Source organism: Natrix helvetica, assembly GCF_964273705.1.
Source record: "Natrix helvetica genome assembly, chromosome: 1".
NCBI lineage: Eukaryota > Metazoa > Chordata > Lepidosauria > Squamata > Natricidae > Natrix > Natrix helvetica.
Window position 1 is genome coordinate 12,331,453 of NC_138548.1, and position 22,444 is coordinate 12,353,896.

Sequence of the window (22,444 nt, forward strand, 5' to 3'; positions counted from 1 at the left end):
GTTGACATTTGCAAAGGCATCTTTAGCTTGCAAAACGGGGAGCAAGAGGAGAAAAAGTCGAATATTTAGGCAACATTGGGATTACAAAAGGTGTACTGGAGGGCCACATATTGTATTTTGCATCCCCAGAAGTATGTCTTCACCTGAGAATATCCTCCCGTAAAATTGCAAACTACCTTTATTCTCGGGATGCATTTATTTCCATATTGGCCCATATTCTATTTTTGACAGACTTAATCTCAACAAAGTATGTTTTTCCTTTAACAGAAACGCTCCGTAGCTATTTTTCCCAGTATGGGGAAGTGGTCGACTGTGTAATAATGAAAGATAAGACTACAAATCAGTCAAGAGGATTTGGATTTGTCAAGTTCAAAGATCCCAACTGTGTGGGAACTGTCCTGGCCAGCAGACCCCATATGTTAGATGGCCGAAACGTAAGTTATTCCACTTGGGTGCAGGAATACAACTGCATGTCCAATTGACTGTTAAAATGAATATGATTAAAGGTTGCCTTTTAAGTGATAATGTCTTTGCTGAATCTTGTCTGTACTGGAGACTAGGACCTATTAGACCTCAGCTTTATTTTACATGCTGCCCCTATTATTTGAATACAGTCTGTTCCAGGACCTGGGGTTGGGACATTAGATGGAGAGGTTTTTGTTGATAGTTTTATTTGATTTTCTCTTTGGTGACCACTAGGTTTTTATTCTTTGCTAACATTATTTTTATTGTCTTAATGTGCTATTGATGCCCAGAGTTGCTTTCACCAGTTGGGCAGTCATATAAATCGATTTAATAAGTGTATATAAGAAATCACTTTTTCATTATTACAATTATTGTCCTCCCCCCCCCCCCCTATTTTGGGAACTACTGCAACATTCTAAATTCCTGGGTTAGCCATCATCAAAGTAAATACGATGATAGAGTTTGGATCCACCAATGTTACTAAACCTCAACAAAGATTGTGTACTACATTGCCATATACCATTTAAGGCCCAATAGCGTCTAAAAAGAGAAACATTTTCTTGTTGGTTTATAATTTCATCTCTACTTGGTCACTTCCAGCTTTTCCTACTTTCCTCTGGCATGTGACCTTTCCAACAGATTATTTTTAATAAAGTCTTCCTTTAATTCAGAGTTCTTTTTTGTTTCACATTTCTTTAGTTTTCCCTAAGAGAATAATATAACTTTGCTGAGTTGCACATGCCTCTACCATTGTTGACCATGTGTGTTCCATTATGTCATCATACAAGCGTCTTAATATGTAATTTGATTCCACCATTTTGAAAGTGAGTTGGCAGGAATTAATAAGCTATCTTATTTTCTCAAATGCTGGTACCAGTAAGCCCTCTTCCCTTTTGCCTTCATTTGACAGATTGATCCCAAACCCTGTACCCCTCGAGGAATGCAGCCTGAGAGAACACGACCAAAGGAAGGATGGGTAAGGAAGTGTCTTCACGTTGCTCCATATTCTTCCCCTTCTTGGTGTCTTCATTGAAATGTGTTTTTGTCTCCCAAGACCAAGAGGCTTTGTTGTAAGCAGGCTATCAAATGCAGAGGTGCCAACTAAAAATAAATGGAGTTTTCAAGAGTTAAACCTAGCTGATGAGATGTCACATTTTGCTGAAAAGTAACTCACAGGGCTCCCAGCAGATTCTAAAAAATGAGATTTGGAATTTCAACTGCATTTGGTGTGATACATGTTCTTATTCTACTGTGCGAGGTTTAATATCAGGTAGGCCTGAAATCTCCCATTCAGATATTATTCTAAACTGTTTCTCAAAACAAAAGTAGAAAATTCATAGAAGAATACAGTTGGATCAGCAATTACTATTGGTTACAACTGGTTGATTCCTGTAAAAATTAATGAATATTACAAACCAGGAAAGGCATTGACCAAAAAAAAATCTTGAATAAACTTTTCTTCCTGCCTGCTGCTTTTAGGTAATATAACCTATTGGGTTTCCCTTTGACCCACCAATCCATTATAGAATGTGCCACTGATACTAGTTTGCAAAAATTTGTTTTGTAAAGTCGGTGATATCCTCAGAGGCTCTATAGGAGAATTTACTTTTCAGTTAGGTTGGGTCCATATCATGAAGAGTTGTGAAGGCAGAGAGGGTAACTCAGTTAAGTAAGGCAGGGTAAGTGAACCGTAGGTGATTATCTAAGTGTTCTCCAACTTGAATCATTTTTATTTATTTATTTTATTTTTTTGCCACCCACCTCAATGTTGAAAGCGATTCTGAATCATACTTCTTGCCTCCCTTAATGCTCCTTTGTTCGCCTTCAAATCATTGGTTTCATCCTTCTTCTTTTTCCCCAGTTGGGTTGCCGTTGTTTTTACAGTACTGAAGTCCTATGAATCCCTGCTTTGCCCTTTCTTTTCCTCAGCCTTTTCCTAGTCTTTTCCATGACTGCTTTCTTATGCATAAGCTATTTATAGCTGAGTTCTTTCCTTCCCTGTCTTTTTTTGTTTTATGTATTACGTGTGGTTAATTTCAGTTCAAATGCCTTGAGGGTAAGCAAGGTAACTCTTTACACATTTATTCATTCATTCATTCAATCAATCAATCAATCAATCAATCAATCAATCAATCACTTTATTTTAAATGTTTTAGAGCAGTGTTTCTCAAACTTGGCGACTTTAAGTCCTGTGGACTTCAACTCCCAGAATTCCCCAGCATAGCTGGCTGGGGAATTCTGGGAGTTGAAGTCCACAGGACTTAAAGTCGCCAAGTTTGAGAAACACTGTTTTAGAGCCATCAACTCTACCAGCATGAGATGAAATATTCTTGCCAACATCCACATGTCAGGAAATAAATAACTTTTTTAAATTAGAGAAATCCTTGTTTCAGTACAACTCTCCCTTTTCTGTTGGTAGAAAGGATCCAGGAGTGATAGCAAGTCCCATAAAATTTTTGTTGGTGGGATCCCTCACAACTGTGGAGAAACGGAGCTGAGGGAATACTTCAAGAAGTTTGGAGTGGTGAGTTATTGTGATGGAATACCTTATTTCACGAAGGAGTGTTGTCCTTCACCTTCTCTTTAAAATATTACTTTTTTCATTTGGTGGGATAAACAAGCTAAACAAGTTTGTGGCTGGTTGATGTTCATTTAAAAAAAAAAAATTTCTTACGTTTACAAAAGCCCTTCATTCTAACTTATTCTGTTTGAGAGTTTCTGAGCTTGTCCTTTTAATCTCTTCTGGCATTTTTATTAACTGGACACCATGTAATTTGGCAATAGAATTTTGCAACATTAGAAAGCTTTGTTACATGTTTACTTTCATATGATTTCAACAGTGGTTTTGCTGTAGTAATAATATTTTGTTGCGGGGAGAGTTAATGGATAAGCAGTATCTTAAGTAACAACCACAAGCCTTTATTAAGGACTCGGCAACTTTCTGCTTAGATAACAATAACATTGATAAAAATTGTTAAAATTTGCAATTGTTGCCTTGGATCATTTGCAGATCCATTTGGGTTTTTTTGTTTGTTTTATTTTGATTGGATTCTTACATTTTAGCCAAGTTTGGCTCCTAATGCTTTGTTGTTTAGGAGCAACAGGTGTTTTAATGTCAGCATATTTGAAAGAGAGCAATTTGGGAAATTTATAATAGGAATATAAGGAGATGTAGCTTATTGTATTGTATTATAGTATGCTAGCCTAGTGATGGCGAACCTATGGCACGCGTGCCACAGGTGGCACGCGGAGCCATTTGTCAGGGCACGTGAGGCGCTGCCCTGTAAGCTGGCCAGCGCGCATGTGCACACTGGCCAGCTGAGTTCACCCTTTTTTAAAGCCATTTTTCGCCCTCCCTAGGCTCCAGAGCCTTTATAGGAGCCTGGGGAGGGCGAAAAGAGCCTCCCCCGCCCCTTCCGGAGGCTTAATGAGTTTCCCTGAAGCCTCTGGAGTGCAAAAAACTGGCCCTATGGGCAAACCAGAAGTTCGGGAACAGACTTCCGGTTTGCTCGGAGGTTCGTTTTGACTGCTCTGGAGGCTTCAGGGAAGCGTCCTGAAGATCCCTCAAGCCTTTGGAGTGCTCAAAACGACCCTCCGAGCAAACCGGAAGTCCTATAAAGCCTCTGGAGCCTGGGGAGGGCAAAAAAAGCATGCAAAAAATGGGGGGTCACGCCTGTAGTGCGCGCATGCGCACTGGGGGGGTTGCGCATTGCATTATGGGTGCAGCATGCCCGCACACGACCCTCCTGCGCTCCCCCCACTTATGGCACGCGAGCCAAAAAAAGATTCGCCATTGCTGTGCTAGCCTATTCGTGGTCCTGGGTGTTAATACTCAGGGTTTCTGGCCTTTTTGCATAAGCAGGACACACTAACAAAATATCAACTCTGCCTCCCACCCCGAACAACTTTTTTATTGCCTCTTTGGCAGTATTGTTCAGTTTCATTAAATATTCATACACCTTGCATTGGGTTATATTACTTTCCTCTTCTGTTCACCCCTATCCTTTAGTTTTCTTTCTTTCGCCTCTTCCCAAAATAGGTAAGTAAAAATACTTAATTACATAGACAAATGTACTTTATCGTTTTATTTGTAAGATTTTTGTGTGTTATATAGCAGACTTTCCTAGTCTAAGTACCTTTAAATACTATGGAGCATAGTTCCCGTAATCCCTCACAATTGGCAACGACATTTGGGAATGGTGTGTGGGATACAGTCCAAAACTCTGAAGGAAACCAGGTTTTATATGTCAATATAAAATAGTATGGGAGGAGTCACAGTCTATAAATACTGTCTTACTTCTCTGCTCCACTCCCACTGTGCTAATCTAGTATTTATACTGAATTATACCTATTAGCTTTCATTATAGGATTCTATTAAATCAACAAAGCCTATAAAACAATTGTGACACATAAAGATAAAAAGAGTATATACGCTGTAAAATTTTCTATCGCTTGACTTTTTATCAAAAAGCTTCACTTAACGAGAGGTCTGGTTTGCACACTACACCACTGTCAGCCATTAGATGGTTTATTTTGCTTAACAAAATAAATGTCTGAACCATGATAATCACATCCTATTTATGACATCATGTTAAACTGTAGTTTAAACATGGATTATTCCACTATTAGAGCATGGCAACAATAAAGTCCAGAATAGAAAGTACTCCAGCATTTTAGAAAATTATGATTGACAGAGAATAATGTTTGATGAAACTAGGGCTATCACTGTATTTCCTATATTATTTTTGTTATTTGAGGTGATAAAATCTCCAACTGAATCCTCTCCCGAAAAGCAAGTGCAGCATATAAGTATCTTTAGGAAGGTGAATAGTGACACTTTACAGAAACATTAAAGCTTCCCCTCTTTTGGGGTTACATATGCAGTTTAAATTGCAGAACTATTACTGGTAAATTTTTAAAAGGGCAGTGTGAAAGAAATTAGTAGTGTAAGCAGTGCTGGTATTCACTTACTTTCCCTACCGGTTTGCAAATGTGAGCACCCATGTCCACGCATGTGCTTAGCCTTTCGTGCATGCCCTTTGGCTAAAAAAAGGGGGCCTAAATGGGATGCCATAGAACCTGGGTGGGTGGGCGGGCATGACAGAGGTTTCCATTACCGGTTCAGGTGAACTGGTCCGAACCAGCCGAATACCACCTCTGAGTGTAGGTTTTTGGATAACTTCCTTGAAAATAAATAGTGAGCCAGCGCATATGGAAGAGGATTAGTGTAATATAATGGGTAAAGACGGCTGCCACATGTAGCTGTATCTTTAAAATAGTTTATATGGCAAAAGGACAATTTACCTCTTGTCAGCCTGGAACTCTACTTATTATATTTGTAGTAAGCTTCACTACTTTTAAGAAGGGGTTAAGCTTATGAATGCATTTTAGAGAACCCTGGCAAATATTACTTGAGTTATCTTGCTAAGCTTTATGTGATACATCTCTTTCAACAGTTTGCAAAATAAAACAGCCAGGGTACCAAAAATGCTTTTTCAAAAGGCAACTGGATTTTTTTTTGTTTTCCTTGAAGACGTTTCAATTCTCATCCAAGAAGCTTGTTCAGTTCTAACTAAAGTCAGAACCGTCAGAACGGAAAAAGCTTCTTGAATGAGAAATATAATGTCTTTGAGGAAAAATGAAGAAAGTCCAGTTGCCTTTTGAAAAAGGACCTTTGGGACAACCCTGGCCTGGATGACTGAGAATCTCCATAGACAAAACAGCCAATTTATTATAGTGGTTAGGATGCTGAGCTTGGAGAGACCTAGATTCAAGTATGCACTTGATTGTGGAACTTCTTGAATAACTTCAGTCCATTCATTTTCTTTTCTTTTCTGCCTAACCCACTTCACACAAAGTACAGTAATTGGTACTAGATGTAAAATTAGGGTAGACCTGAGGTAAATTGCCTTGAACTCACAGAAAAGGCAAGGTACAAGTAAAGGGAATACAAGTTAATTGACTATTTTGCCCAGCTGAATCAGAAACTCGACTTTCCTTTTGGAAGAGGACAGTTGTCAAGGCATAATTGGGTAGGCCCCAAAGGGAATTAATTCACAATAGAAAGATTTCCATTTGGTAATTTGAACCAAGGCAACTAAACAGTCTTCAGATTAACACTAAAACCTCACCCTGCCTATTCCTTTTCATTCTGTAATTGACCTTCGGGTCTAAAAGGCCTCCCCAAGGAGAAATTTGCAGCTTTTAGGACAAGCGTTCCTTAAAAGCCCTTGAATGATCAATATGTTCCCTTCCTTCCAATGATCTTTTGCACTGCTGTTCTTCCAGCCGCATAGATTCAGCCTCCCCTCGTGAAAAGTAGCTTCTTGGTGCTCAACAAAAGAGCCTCTATATGTGAGAGGGCCTCTTGCTGTAGCAGATACTGGTTGAGATGCAGTGTGAAGAGTTGGTTGACTTCTTTTATCTTAGATTGATACGGTTTTTTTTAAAACTGAAGCTCTTTGTTTTCTTTCTACCGTGTTTCCCCGAAAAAAAGACAGGATCTTATTTTCTTTCAACCCCCGAAATAAGCACTTGGCCTTATTTTCAGGGAGGTCTTACTATTTTTGAGCGTGGTCACCTCGTGGCTGCTGCTGTGTTGCAATATTTGGGGGGGGGCCTTATTTTAGTGCATGCGCTCAAAAGCCCGATTTGGCTTATTATCCGGGGAAGTCTTATTTTCAGGGAAACAGGTTAAACAGGGGGAAAATTTCTATCTCCTGTTTGCAGATGAAGCCTAACTCTTTTCTGATTTTAAAGAATCACATATAAACTCAAGTATAAAGTTGGGACTGAGCGATGGCTTTTCTGCATATTGTTCAGCTTCTTTTTATAGGGTGTGAAAGAAAGAAAGGGCTGCTTGGGAAATGGGGTTGAAAGGTGAGGGAAGCCTGCTGTCTGGAGGTAGAAGGAAGTCTAATTGGGAGCTCTGTATTTTTTCCTGCTCTCCATCACACTGTAGCAGTCTCTAAATTGCCTCTTGAATACATAAGCAAATCAAAGGTGAGTAAAGATAGTTATTGCATGACAGCTACTTAGGTTAACAGGCTCTGTCACCTTAGGGAGTTGAATTACCTGTTTAAAATAATTACAAAGACATATTGTAAAGTATACTGTACTCAGTGTTCTTGTTTTTTTTTTGTCTGGTTAAGGCATCAGTCCTCATTCCCCAGAGCTACCTGCTTTTCTTCCTTTTTTAATAAGATGTTTTTCTGCTGCTTCAGCACAATTAACCATGGCCACATCTGTTGAATGCTTTCAAAGGGCTCAGAGTAGTAGATTATGTACTGGATTCTCAAGAGGGACCTTGCCTTGTCCTGTTGGTATTTAAATGACTGATTATTCATAATTATTCAGTACTGGTAATAATAGTAATGGCAGCATAGTCCTACTGTTAAAGTGAGAAGATTCAAATACAAGGGGAATGGCCACAATCTGTAAGACGTACAAGAAGTTTGTTTCCTATTGGGAAGAAATTATGATGTCAGCTCCAGTTCTAGTATACTATGTTAGGAGGCAGCAATGGGAAGACTGGATTTTGCCAAAGTCTCCTTAATATACCCACAATACATTCCTACTACCATGTTTCCTCAAAAATAAGACAGGATCTTATTTTCTTTTGATCCTTGAAATAAGCGTTTGGCCTTATTTTTGGGGAGGTCTTATTATTTTTGAGGTGCAGGAGGCAGTGAGCTCATGGCTGCTGTTGTGTTGCAATATTTTCAGGGAGGGCTTATTTTAGCGCATGCGCTCAAAAGGCCGATTGGGCTTATTATCCGGGGAGTGCTTATTTTTGGGGAAAACGGTATGTATTTGTGGCTTTGATTCATATTGGCAGGAGTTCCTCTGAAGCCAAGGTTCTTTTCTCAACCTTGGTAAGGGACACCCAAAGTAACCAGGCTGGGCAATCTGCAGGAACCATTATTGTATTTTGTTAATACATAAGGAGGCAAGCCATGAAATGTTCTTCTGTATCAAAGCCCCATTTGAAGAAATGAGACTGATTTGTGGACATTTATCCATAATTAGCCACATTAGCAAAAGTTCATGATAAGAAGATGATATTTGTAGCTTAGGGTTGAACTGTGGGGTTCTTGGTGACCTCAGAGCTTGGTTATTTTCCTGCAGACATTTCATGACCAAACTAGGTGACATGATCAGTGCTGGCACAGTGCAGTGCTGCACTGATGATGTCACCTAGTTTGGTCATGAAACATCTGCAAGGAAACAAAACTCAAGAGAGCAGCAAGGATCCCACAGGAACAGCTCAATTATATTTTTATATTTCATCTCATCCTGCTGATAAAGTTCAGCTGATAAAATCAGGTTCACCTTATGTTTCGTCTGATAAAATCATTAGTAAACTTTCCTTTTTAATCCTTTTTTCAGGTTACCGAAGTGGTAATGATCTATGATGCAGAGAAACAGCGACCCCGAGGTAAAGAAGAATCTAGTTAACCTTTGAAATTTCTTTATCCTCTTCCTATGTCAGATGGCAAACTTACACAACATCCACATATATATGTATGGACACGTGTGCTCATATATGTATATATGTCTTTTGTAAGCTGCCTCAGGAATTTTATTTCACTGAGCAGACTTTCACAGAGGCTTTTCATGCTATTTCATCTAGTGTTATTGTTTTAGAAGTCAGATACCACCTTGCCATGTTGTTCACTTACACCACTCTGAAAAGGTGCTTCCCTTAACAAAGGCATGGCACCTGTATTAATCTGCTCCTTTCAAATAACTCACAGCCATGAGAAGGGAGTAACTGGATACCTTTGATCTCCCCCCCCCCACCTTTAAATGTGGGCACCATTAAGAACCAAGGGCCTATTTTTGGTTTTAGGATAGGAATCCTTGTAAGGTGCCAGACAGGAACAGATGTTAATGCTTGCTACATTTCTCACATTTTCTTTCTTTTAAGTGGCTACAGATGAAATATGGAGCCAAAAGCCATTTGTTGCTTGAAACATTCTGTGGATGGGTGTCAAATGTGGCACTTCTAATTTAATTTTGCGATTCCATTTGTATGTTGGAGAAAGCAACTCCCTTAGTTTGGGCAGACCTGAGCCACTTACATAATTAGTTTTTTGGTCTCAGCAGAAAGTGGCCATTGTGTTCTCCAGCTGTTCATTGCACCCGTCACTTTTCAGTAATTTTTTTTTTAGAAGCAATACTTTTAAAACATCATCAGTGTGAGTTGCATTTCAACCACACGATAGCATGTGAAACATGCTGGAAAACAGTTTGCCATCTGGACTTTCCACTTCTTCTTGTTTCTGTTATTTAAATAAATATATATAGATATTTATATATATATATATATATACAAATTCTTCACTTCATATTTATTAAGCTGTTAAGTATTAGATTTATCTTTAATTTAGACACATCTTTAGTGACATATATAAGTGTTTCATAGTAAAAGTACAGTAAACATTAAGTTCTTTCTTTCCCTCTCTTTTTCTCTCTCTCTCTGTAAACTGATTTGTGATTAATATCTCTTTAGATTTCTTCTCTCTAGGTGATAGATTATCACAGAGGTACAGGCCATTTCCACAAACGGAGGAGGGACCGGGCTTTGTCTTTAATGGAGTGTAAATAAAGCTTTTACTATGTGGTGTGGGAGGAGCTACGAGGGGCAGTTGCTCCAATTTGTTTTGCGACAGCTTTGCACTATTTCAACAGAAAAATTCACTGACACAGCAAAGAGCAGCATCTTTATGTACCTATCTCTGTGTGTTCTTATATGCTTAAGCTAGTAAAAGAAATCAACTATAACAATTCTGCCTACCTGGTCCACCATTTTGTGTTCTCATTGCAATGCCCCCTCCCGCCTGCCCCCCGCCCCCAGGAGTCTTGGAAGCAAGGTACATGAGCAAAGGATCTTGTTATATTTTGCATCAGTCCACCCCATCTTCACAGTGAACAAAATGTAAACCTAAGACATTTGTGATGGATGGCCCTGAAACTCTTTGACTTGCCTGCATACTATCACAAAAACACATTTAACTCACCTATAAAGTCCTTTATAAAACACTTGTTGTCTAATCTTCTGCTCTTTCCCTCTTCTGACCTGCAAGCCTATGCTGTCAAATGTGCTCCCCACCTCCGAAAGAGCTGTGGAGGAAATTGGTCCTCTTGACTTCAGCTCTCCCCGTGGGCGCCATATTGTAACCAGGGGTGCCTCTTGAGGATTGCCAAAGGGCCTCTAAAATGCTGCCTTAGCTCACTGTGTTCAATGCTCAGCTAGTTCTTCAATGTTCATCTACAATTCAGTAATTGAACCTTACATTCCAGGCACAATCAATCTCCTTTGAGCTCGTGGCTTACCTGTACCTGCTTTTACCTGTACTCACTGTCCCCATTATGGTCTTATGCCTCTTCCCCTTTGAATAAGTTTGATCAGCAAAATCAAACAGCAGGCCAGTAAAAACCAATATATTTAGCACTATGATAACCTTCAAAGGCTGCCTATAAGATTGCTAGGACAACTTCCTCCCAAGTAAAACTCTTAGGCCTGCTTTTTAAAAATCCTATTTTTTGTATTTTTTTTTCAACAGTTGTCTGAATCTTACACGTCCTCTTGCTTTTAATTAGGCTTTGTTTATAGGGAAATCAGCGAGTGGTTTCAAATCTGAACTGTAATGCTTAAACACAATTCCCCCCCCCCCACCTCCCCAAGACTAATAACTTTCCCAATTGTGTTGCACTAAGTCTGGTTGCAAGACCGGTTGGCAAACAGCTACGTTCCTTGAAACAACAAAGTCATCTCAAAATAAGAATGGCTCTCTAGACTTAGAATACAATAGTGTCACCCCACATAAATCATCTTTATTAACCTGACATTTAATCATGTCTTTAAATGAGATTTTGTTTACAAAGTCTGAATAATTAAGCTGAAAAAATAGCCAGGTTAATAGTGTCATTAGGGAGAACATAGATAATTTGCCTAGCAAACTGAAGATTTTTTTAAAAATCAGTGTGAGAATTGCATATAGTTAAAAGAAATTTAATTATGCCTATGCACAACTGCCAACCAAACTAAAGAGCCTAATCTCCTTTGAATTATACCAACTTGGAGTTGGCGTTACAGGCCTGTAGCTTGCAGCATTTCAGTGTCTTTTTAATCTCTACTCTCCCAGAGGAATGTGTGACTTGGTTCTTGGTATTTAAAGAGCATGCATCCATTGACTTGGACCTTTCATCTCCATCACATCTCAGCAGTTGAGGAATCAGATGGACTTCCCTTGCCTCAAATGGTTATCATTGGACAGTTGATAGTTGGATCTAATTGAAAAGAGCCAGAGAAAGTACCATTGAGGTGATAAGCAACCTGGTACCCTCCAGGTAGAATTCCCCTGTGCTTGTTACCAAGATGGCAAGTTGTGGTCAAACGTTTAGGTTTTTACCAATCAAAACATCTGGTTGGCACGGCACTTGCCTATTTGGGCCTTACAACAATTTGAAGGATATTATAAGCCTTTTGGACTCTCATCTTGGGAAGAGATTGTTTTGAAGATACGAGAAAAAATGCCTTTGTTCTTTTTTCTCTTTCCCCCTAGACTTTTTGTTATGAAGAAGCAACAAAACGCTGTAAGAAAGAAATTAAGGCATCCATGTTCTTAGTGTCCTTTTTAAACCCATTTTGCTATTGGTCTGAGTCCAACTCTACCTCTCTTTAATTTATTTAAATCTTCATAATCAGGTTCAAAATCTTACCATCTCTTACAAAGTCTTTTTCAGATTATTTCATCAATATTCTTTCCAGGTTTCTAAAGATATTTTCAAGGGGCACTTCTCTCTTTGCCTTGCTTTGAATATGAAGTACACTGCAGTGCACCATTTGTTCATCCAGCCTCTATTTACTCTTTGGTTCTTGAGACCCCCCCCCCCTCCCTTTCGCATCACAAACTTGTGTATGATGACACCTCTGCACAAAGCACCCAAGTACCCTCTCTACTTTGGCCATCCCATAAACACACATCAGTCATCACGTCTGGCTCCAATTCTCCAGGTGTTGCTGTGTCTTCTAAAGCTGCAGTCCTGGTTTCTCTTCATTTGGTTCCAAGGCCTTCTTCTTTTCTCCCAACCACAAGCAAGGAAAACAACACACTCTTCTATATTTTCCTCTTAAAATCAATATTCAAAATTTTATATTGTGTTAACATTGGAAGGCAGACAAGCCCCCCCTTTTGCAGGTTTTTTTAAAAAAAAAATATATCTCCCAGACTCATATTTTGGCTTTTAAAAAGGTTCCTTGTACTTTAAAGGCTTGCATGTCACTGGTTCAACTCCCATTTGGTCATAATGCAAAAACTTGCCTGCAGGAGATGCTTTAAAAATTGCCTCCTCCGCCTCCTCAATTCCCATTTATTTCTTAATTTGTTTCTTGCTCTTATTGCTGACAGCAGAATTTTGACCTGCTGCAACCGATCTTGGCCTGTATCTTTGTGTCTTTATTAAGTATAAATCTCTACAATAAGGCTCTACGAGTTTACCCAACTACGTTGGATAAGCTTAGAGAGGCACTAACTGTTACAGAGACTGTATCTGTTTTTCTGTTGAACGCTTTAGAGCAATAAATGGCTGCTGTCAGCACTAGCTGCAAAGCAAAATGAAACCAAGGGGGAAATCTCGGGTTTCGGGGAGGAGGGAGGGAACCAATAAACAACCTGTCCCAAAATGTTTTGCCCACTACCAATTCCCTCTTTGTCACTTTGTGCTATTGCTCAGTTGTTTTTCTAAATTTGCCAAGTGGCATTTAAACAAGCAAATTTACCAATATCATGTAATGGAGGTTATGAATTGACTTGGCCATGATAACCTGATGCAGATGTTCTGCACAGAACTGAAGTCAGATTTTTTCCCCCCGCAGTTTTCATTAGCAGGGGGGGAAAAAAGGTGTATCTGTAGGCACTGAGCCAATGTTTTCTCCATCAATTAATTTTGCATGGAGTGCTGAGCGAACCATTTTATTCCCCTGATCCAAGATGGTCCGGTAATTGCAAACTCCCCCCAGCCCAAGTCCACCTGAAGCCCTTGTTTGAACCCTTGGTCCGCCCCTAATACTGTTCATCATCCTGTTTTGTGTCACAACACCCTGCTACCTTGATTCACTCTTCGTCGTTGGCTAGGTTTTGGATTTATTACTTTCGAGGACGAACAATCAGTGGACCAGGCTGTCAACATGCATTTTCACGACATCATGGGCAAAAAAGTGTGTAGTTGTAGTTTTATTTTACCTTAAGACAAAGCTGAGTCTTGAGGCAACTAGCAATTTGGCTGGCGAGTAGAAAGCGGATTGTAGAGTAGAGGGTTTAAAAAAAAAAAGAATTTGAGTGGGTAAGACCACATTCAGAAACACATTTTATAAGTTAGTTAATTTTGGATTTTTTTAAAAAATGTGTGCTACAACTGCCTATAGATTCCTTTGGAATGTTTTGTTTTGAGAAGAATCACGGCAGACCCAACTTCCATAAAAGTTACTATTTGAGTTCAGATATCACAAACTTAGTCTGATAAACCAAGGTTTATGAGTCAGAAAAAGAAACATTCTATCTGCTCACTCATTTCTCTCTTGCACCTTCGCATGAGACTTTCAGGGCTGATAAAACCACATTGTACCAAGATGTGTGTGAGAGAGAAGCCAAATAAGCAGCTGAATGGCTTACTGGATTCAAATTACCTCATTTGATCTGACCCAGCTTGCTCATCATACCAGGCAATGCCAATCAAGGAGAATATTTGTAGCTCAGGGTTGAAATAAGGGGTCTTTGGTGCTCTCTGAGCTTGGTTGTTTTCTGGCAGACATTTCATTACCCAGCTAAGTAACATCATCAGTGCTAGTGACTAGCACTAATGATGTTACCTGGTTTGAGCAATGAAATGTCTACAAGAAAACAACCAAGATCACAGAGCACTAAGGACTCCCTCATACCATGCAATGCTTGGAATTAGATATTCTTCGTTCACAAGTACAGAGTCGGAAATACTGAGAAACAGACATGATTTGTCTGTTTGAAGTATGAAACACTTCAAATAAATTGACATGGAGAAAAGCTAGGCCTCTGAAAACTTTTGACTTTAATAATTAAGACCACTTTATTGAGTTACAGAATGCACTAGTTTTGGAGTCCTAATATGGTGAAGATCATTGCATTGTCTAAATTCTAAGTTGTCCTGTCATTACTGTTCACACGTGTTTTGTACCTTGAAAGGACAGAATACAAAAAGGGAATGGAAGTTAACCTTTATTTTCCGTTTGAAACGGCAGTGAAATCTCTATGTTGCCAAAGGCTCAGCTTCCCATTACTATTCCTTCAGATGTGTGTTCTTTGTTTCACCTTTGGGGGATTTGGAGGTGGGGGGAGCAGGAAGGAAGGGAACTAAAAGTGAGCGGCCAATTGACAGAGCATCCTGAAGGAATGGTTGAAATTAAAAAAAAAAATGGGTCACTTACTGTGAGACTTTTGAAATGAATCCACATATTCTTTTAATAGTACTTTTTAACCACAATACAGTTAAGTGACCTTTTGATTGTTGTTATCTTCATACTGTGTTGTCAGCACTTCTAAAGAGGTTTTTCGGGTGAAAAGGTTTCTGCCTTCTTACTCTGATTTAAGGAACTCACCTTTGAGCATGGCTTCACTTTAGGAACCAAGCCAGAGGAAGAGTAACTAACAACTACCAAGTGCAGCTTTGACCTTTGTAGGAAAAGAGTGCTGAAAAGGGAACATCGAAGGCTCTTATACGAAACGTAATTTATAAGCTGCTCCATAAGAGTCTCCAGAAACCAAGCAGCAGCGTATAGCTTGTAGTGATAAATATAGGAAAGTCTTGCCACTTTGCTGGATTGTATCGCCAAAACAGCAAAGCCTTCAACTGGAATAATTTTTCCAAAAAATATTTGCTTATTGAAAAACAGGGTATCCTATCCTCTTGATGCATTCTGGTTTATATTTTACAACGGTTCGATGATAGGTTTTTTTTTTCCAAGTTTAAATTCTTTCTTGTCAAAACCCGTTAAATTTTCCTGGACCCTGGAAGTGTATTCTAGGATATCCTTACTAACGCATGAGCAATTGATGTCATTTAAACAATTAGTGAAGTTTATTCCTAAGCAACAACTGGAACTGCTACATCTTTGGTTTGGTGCTAATTAAATCCAGGAGCTGCTACCACTGGTCCGGTGAAGCCAGGAGAGCAACTCTTCCAAGTGTCAGAACAGCTCAGGCAAACCTCCAGGGACTCCTGGACCAGTTTCAAAAGTAGCATCCTTCACGGTCCCTCCTGAAGAAACATCGTCACAAACTGGAGACAAAAATCTCAAGTGGACCAGACTTAAAAGCACAGGGACAGACGGTTAAGAAGGCACGCTAAACGAGAACAAAACAAAAGTTCAGATGCCAAAGGTTTTTGTTGGCTAGTGAAATGCAAATTGCTGACATCTTGAGAAATCCCACCCTATTTTTCTTCACTCTTGAAACATTATTATTGGGAAAACTGCAGGAGTTCAAGTGTCCTAAAATCTTACTGGGAATTTAAAAAATAATAATAACCCATCTGCAAGTAGTCCTCGGCTTGCGATCATAATTGAGCCCAAAATTTCTGTTGCTAAGCGAGACCATTAAATAAATTTTGTCCCATTTTACAATCTTGTTTGTGAATCGATGTAACTGCTAAATTAGTAATAACGAGTGTTCTACGTGAATCTGGCTTCCCCACTGACTTTGCTTGTTAGAAGATCGTAAATGTTGATCACATGAGCCCCAGGATGCTGTAACCATCTTAAATATGAGTTAGTTGCCAAGCATCCGAATTTTGATCACAGACCACTGGGATGCTACAACGGTTGTAAATGTGAAAAACGGTCATAAGTCCCTTTTTTCCAGTGCCGTTGTAATTTTGAACAGTCACTAATGGGACTGTTGTGAGTTGAATACTTTCCTGTGCTCTCTGTGATCTGAAAACTCATTGTGAAAGCCAACATCCTGCTCCACCCTCTTATACAGATGGTAACCAAATTGGGGTTTAGAATATTAAACCTTGGGAAGATTCCAGGACATTTGAAGGCAGAAATTGATTTGTTCAGCATAGAAGTGCAGCCTAGAATACTAGATGTGGTTTTGTTTTAATTCTGCCATTCACATGCCAGGTTAATTCACAGGAGGAGGTGAAGGATTCTTGATTGTCTCCCACAATAAGGCCCACTTAGTTTTAAGGAAGATCTTGTGCCCATTTAACTAAACTCTGAAAGTAAAAATGCTTGAAATGAAGCTAGAGAGAGCCTGGACTCTCAAGTTCACTCAGTGATGCAGAGCTGAACACACCACCACCACCCCATTCAATCTTGCAGTTAGCTTTGCTGAGTGTATTTGGATTAACCCCAGACAATTTTTCAGGGCGTGTGCATTCAGCAGGGAGGTAATCTTATTTTACATAGGCCAGGCCCATTTTTAAAGCCCCACCGTACAGCGGTGCCCTTCCTTTTTTGGTCTTTCCTCTCCTTCTTTGCAAAGAATGTTTTTCCATGACTGAACACAGTATGAAGGTTTTGCTTCTTATTGACTCAACTGTCCATTTTTTATTACCTGCATGTTTGTTTACTTTTTTTGTTAGATGTAATGTAAGGTTCTCTTATCACATCCATTCCTTCTGACATTGTTTGAGTTAATTGAGGTTCTTTAAGCGTTAGCCTGGGGAAGGTAAGTCTCTATCTTCCATTAGACTTTTAAATAATAATTTTAAAAAATCTTTAAGATAAAAAGGATTTGAAACGAACAGACCACATGAATACAACGTGTGTTTCTCAGGTATGAACAAAACTGAAGAGCAATTTAATTGCGATAGATCTTAGCTATCAATTAATAACTTCTTTTTTCAACATTGTCCAGAACAATCCCTCCCCAAGGACCGGCTAAAGCCTTAGTACCTCCTCCATAATGTTCTCTTCACCCTTGTTTATAACAACCATTTTGGCCTATCTTGGTATCAAGATTTACATGCGGAGAGTGAAAACCCACTGAGGAGATGGTACTGCTGCTTTAAAATGAGGAAGAAAGTTACAAAACAGAAGAGAAATCACGAATAGGCATATTTTATCCTAGCACCGTATGAAGTTAAGACTTCCAAGATGGTTTACTCCGTTATCCTTTGTACCTGAGAAACATTGATTAAATTAGCAGCCTTAAAATATAAGCTTGCAATACTTTTAAGTACTTAGCAATAAGTCGTAACATGCTAAGATAAAGTTTTTAAGTGTAAAGATAAGGGTGTGTGTGATGGGTAAAGGGGGGCAAGCTGTCTTTCTGCCTCCTAGGGCTGAACATTTGTCCTCTTTGTTTAGGTGGAGGTGAAGCGAGCCGAACCTCGGGATAGTAAGAGCCAGACTCCAGGGCCAACAGGCACCAGCCAATGGGGAAGCCGGATCATGCCAAGTGCTGCCAATGGCTGGGCAGGACAGCCCCCACCTACCTGGCAACAAGGATACGGACCTCAAGGTACCAGTTTTCCATTCGGGTTTTGACATCCTGGATGATTTCAGTCTGCCTTGACACAGGCCCATTTGTGGCTTCACTCAAATCAGGATCAGGCCTGAATAAAAATCAGGATCAGGCCTGAATAAAAAAAAAACTTAGGTTCCTTTCAGATGCAGGATTATGTGGTCTCTTGTACCACCTGATAATGCTATAATGCGAAACTTTCTGTGATCTTGATGGGCAGTACAAATTCCTTATCCATTGAGTCCTTGATTTAAAACCAGTCACTTGAATTTACAACAGACCTGAAAAAGCAGACTGACAACCTGGATCTGAAGTTCTGACAGTTTGGCCCCGTCCAGGGTCACATGACTGAACCACATCAGACACCCAACCACCCAGCCACATTTACAGTTTGCAGCAACCTAAAAGTCACATTTGTGACTTCAGGTTTTGCTGAAAACCAGTTTGCTTAATGACCGTTGCATAAAACGTTATACAATTGGATTGGTCATGTAACTGGCCCGCTTTATGACCAACACAGCATTGAACTGTAGTGGGCAGGCTCCCATGTCGAGCACTACCAGTATTGGAAACCTTATGCAGCTGGTGAGAGACAATAACAAGCTCTGGCTTCTCATTTGTTCCAAGAAAATTCGCTCTTGCTTTCTGAAAATGGACATAAGCTCTATTAAAAAAAAAGAGTCTGTCTCCTTGAATTTTGTAACAAGGAAGATTAAATCCTATTTTTATCCAAATCCAGTTTCATTACTCCATTGTGGATTGGGCACCTCCATTAAAGCTACATCTTGAATTCCCTGGTACATTTTCCCTATTTGATATCCAAACGTCTTCAAAGTAATTGCGTGTAATATTAGTAACTTCCTCAATAAACTTTGCAGAATGATAAATGCATAACACTGACAATGAATTGATGAAACAGTTGTGGTAACTTCTTTTTGTTTTGTGTGTGTGTGTGTGTGTGTGTCGTGTGTGTCTTTTCCTACTTCTTCTCTTCCATCTGCCTTAGGTATGTGGGTACCAGCTGGACAAGCCCTTGGTAAGTATGTTCTGAGAATTTTAAAAATGTGCATATTCAGTATTGAAATTGTAATTATGCAGGTTCAGTTTTTTAGCCAAATCTTACTCTGTGCGCATTTTTTGCCTTTGTTCTCCAAAGATCTTTTTGCATCTGTTGTTTTGAGGCATTCGGGCCCTTTGAACAAGAATTCATAGGTTCCTTGAGATGGGAGACAATAATTGGACCTTAGAATTTCCCATAGATAATCAAAGCTTGTGTGTGAGCGTGTATGTATGTGTGTATGTTTAATCATTTGTCAGATAACTGGGAAGATCTGGAGGAGACCGGGAATCATCCTTTTCCTAGTGGCCTAGTCCTTTTTCTTCCCACATGGTGTGTTTGTACATAAAGAGGCCGTTCTTCTAATACCAAAGCCAAAAGTAGAGTTTAGTATGGTCGTGTGAAAAATAGCTTAAACCCGATGACATCACAGTAGCCCCGGATAGAAGTTGTTCCCTGCATGGAGAAAGAAACAGGACAATAGATGCTAGTCTTACCCCAGTTTCCTTATGCACAGGGTTTGTGCATTTATATATGCATTTGTACTTAGAAATAAAATCTCCAGTTACAGATTCTCCATGTGTAGGCTGTAATTCATCTCCACATAATTAGATTACTGGAATGCGCTCTACATGGGGCTACCTTTGAAAATGACCTGGAAACTGCAATTGGTACAAAATTCAATGGCCAGGATACTAGCAGGTGCGAGTCCCTACTGTAATAGAATTCCTCTGCTCCAGTTGCTCCCTTGGTTACCATTACATTTCTGATACAAAGTGCTGCATGGCTACAAGGCCCTGCATGGCGTGGCTGCTAGATACCTGCCGGATGAAGTGGAATCTGCCCTCGCCCAGGTGTGCATGTGGAATGGGAAGGCTTAGGGCTCCCTCCCTGCATCAAATCAGGGGGATCTAATACCGAGACTATATTGATACTCCTTCTCTGTAGCAACCCTCAAGCTTTCGATCGGGCTGCTTCTGGAGCTACACCTTGCACCCTCCCTGTAGCTATTTCACAAGGCATCAAGACCATGACAGCCAGTTTGTTCTAATGGTTAAGGCACCAGGCTAGAAATCAAGAGACTGTGAGTTCTAGTCCTACCTTAGGCATGAAACGTTGGCTGGATGACTTTGGGCCAGTCACCAGGAGATTGTGAGTTCTAGTCCTGTTTTAGGCATGAAAGCTAGCTGGGTGACTTTGGGCCAATCACTCAGCCCAATACACCTCACAGGGTAGTGGTTGTGGGCAAAATAGGAGGAGGAAGGAGGAAGGTATATTTGCCACCTTGAGTTATTTATAAAAATAATAAAGGCAAGATAAATAAATATTGCTTAACGGGCCATTTGGTGTATGATTTTTCTTGACACATTATGGATGGGCTGCTCTATTACTGTTACTTACGTTTACTGCTGATCTTAGGCTTAACTGATTTCTGTATTTTTAATATTAATATAACAGACCAGTTCGCATGAGTTTGATGGTATATACGTGGGATAAAATAATTAAGAATTGAATAATAATTAAGAATTAGTTTTGTTCTGGCAAGCCCTGCTACCAACCTAAAGTTGGATTTGACTTTCAGATATTTGTGTCCCCTCCCTCCTATTTTCAAAGCAAATAGAATTGTATCTATGGAACTTTTTAAAAATGGCATTCTTGTACTTTATCTAAGGTTGCTTTAAAAAAAATTTTTTTTAAAGGAGTGTGATTGACCATTTGGTGGTCTGGCAATGGAATGTTCCAGAAGTCACTGGAACGATCTTTACCACACTACAGATTTTTGCCTAATGTTGGGGCATCAGTTGCACTATCCTCAAACATATACAATGAAATATATGAGTCACAGAGTGACCTATGACCTATGATCTATTTTCAAAGAGCTGAAGTGCATGTAATCAGAGCTTAATTAACTATGATTAAAGCTAGATAAGAGAACTAGGGTCATTGTGAAATATTTTGTGAGAATGATTGCTGCCCATTGAACTCCTGAGCACCAAAAAGCCAGAAGAGATTTCTCCCCACAATAGATCATTCTGTCTTCTTCAGTATTGAAAAACACCAAAAATTTGAGTGTCTAGTTTCTTCAGTTTGAATGCAAGAAATGGAAGTTGGGGAGAGATTATTTTAAATACTAAAGTCTACTAGATACAAGTGCTGTAGAACCAATTCCTAAAAGAGGAAGAAATATTCACACACAAGCTAGTTATTCACATCAGAGAATGACTTAAATTGGATTCCTTCCACAGTCTCAATAGCTTGAATGCCTAATTCCACCATTCCTCTTGACTTTAGCGTCCCCAAGTTTTGGAGAAATATGATGCCTAGTGCAATAGATTGGGAATACCTTTTTTCTTGGGGTTGGCTCATCTGTTAAGTACCTTTGATTTTCTCAACACACTTCTTACTGGCTCCAGGTGGGTATGGTCCCCCTCCACCAGGTAGAGGAGCGCCACCTCCACCGCCGCCTTTTACCTCGTACATTGTTTCGACACCTCCAGGAGGATTTCCACCCCCACAGGGTTTCGCACAGGGATATGGCACCCCTCCGCCCTTCAGTAAGTATTCCTTCAAGCTCTAATTGTGTGTAACATTTTTAATTCCAGCTTTTATGAAATAGCTCATGGCACATATCTGGCACACCCCCACCTGTGAGGTTGGATAGGTTGAGAGTATGCTATTAAAACCAAGGTTGAACGTGAGCCTAAGGTTTCATGTTTTGTAATTACGCTGGTGTCCACTCGCTGCAAATTCTTATTGAACATTATTTTCCTAGCTTTATTCCTTGATTTTAATTGGATGACTGGTGGTGTAGCCTAGAGGTGGAGTTGTCGTCTCATAATCAGGAGGCTGTGAGGTCAATCTTAGGCAGCGGCAGATATTTCTCTCTAGGTGCAAAAAGAAAATATTTGTCGTGAACACCATACAGGCGTCAGGAAGGGCTTCTGGCCAGTAAATGCTCAGCTCCATTCAGTCACCCTGACACAAGGGATTACAGAGTCCTTAAAAGCAGGGGGGAGGGGGAGAATCCTTGATTTTAATTTGAGGAGGTGTCTTTGAAAAATCCTTGCCAGATGACATTTCCCTTTGTTTCCCTAACCTTGGTTCAAGGTAGTAAAATAGCAATAGCACTTAGACTTATATACTGCTTCATAGTGCTTTACAGCACCCCCTAAGCAGAGTCAGCATATTGCCCCATACCAGGGGCCGGCAACCTGTGGCTCTGGAGCCGCATGTGGCTCTTTCATCCCTCTGCTGTGGCTCCCTGTCACCGGTCGGCTCCACAATTGATAGGGCTTTCAGTTAGGACAGGTAGAGGAAAAAGGATGCTGTGCTAAGAGGAGACACTATGGTGGGGGAACTGGACTTCCGTTCAGCTCCAGAATTAAACGGGGGGCTTCCGGTTAGGACCTTT

The 22,444-nt window shown here is 39.9% G+C and overlaps 1 protein-coding gene across 3 annotated transcripts in view; it reads left to right on the forward strand.

Annotated features, from left to right (window-relative positions):
• Positions 1-22,444, forward strand: part of DAZAP1 (DAZ associated protein 1) — a 68,720-nt gene that overhangs the window by 35,084 nt on the left and 11,192 nt on the right. For 2 of the 3 annotated variants that reach the window (XM_081959729.1, XM_081959728.1), the window contains exons 3-10: positions 268-434; positions 1,376-1,441; positions 2,885-2,989; positions 8,854-8,902; positions 13,608-13,690; positions 17,819-17,972; positions 18,982-19,011; positions 21,447-21,587. In XM_081959729.1, the coding sequence (XP_081815855.1) occupies positions 268-434; positions 1,376-1,441; positions 2,885-2,989; positions 8,854-8,902; positions 13,608-13,690; positions 17,819-17,972; positions 18,982-19,011; positions 21,447-21,587 (795 nt within the window). Of the gene's footprint in view, positions 1-267; positions 435-1,375; positions 1,442-2,884; positions 2,990-8,853; positions 8,903-13,607; positions 13,691-17,818; positions 17,973-18,981; positions 19,012-21,446; positions 21,588-22,444 lie in introns of those variants that run through there. The other variant, XM_081959730.1, reaches the window with a different exon arrangement.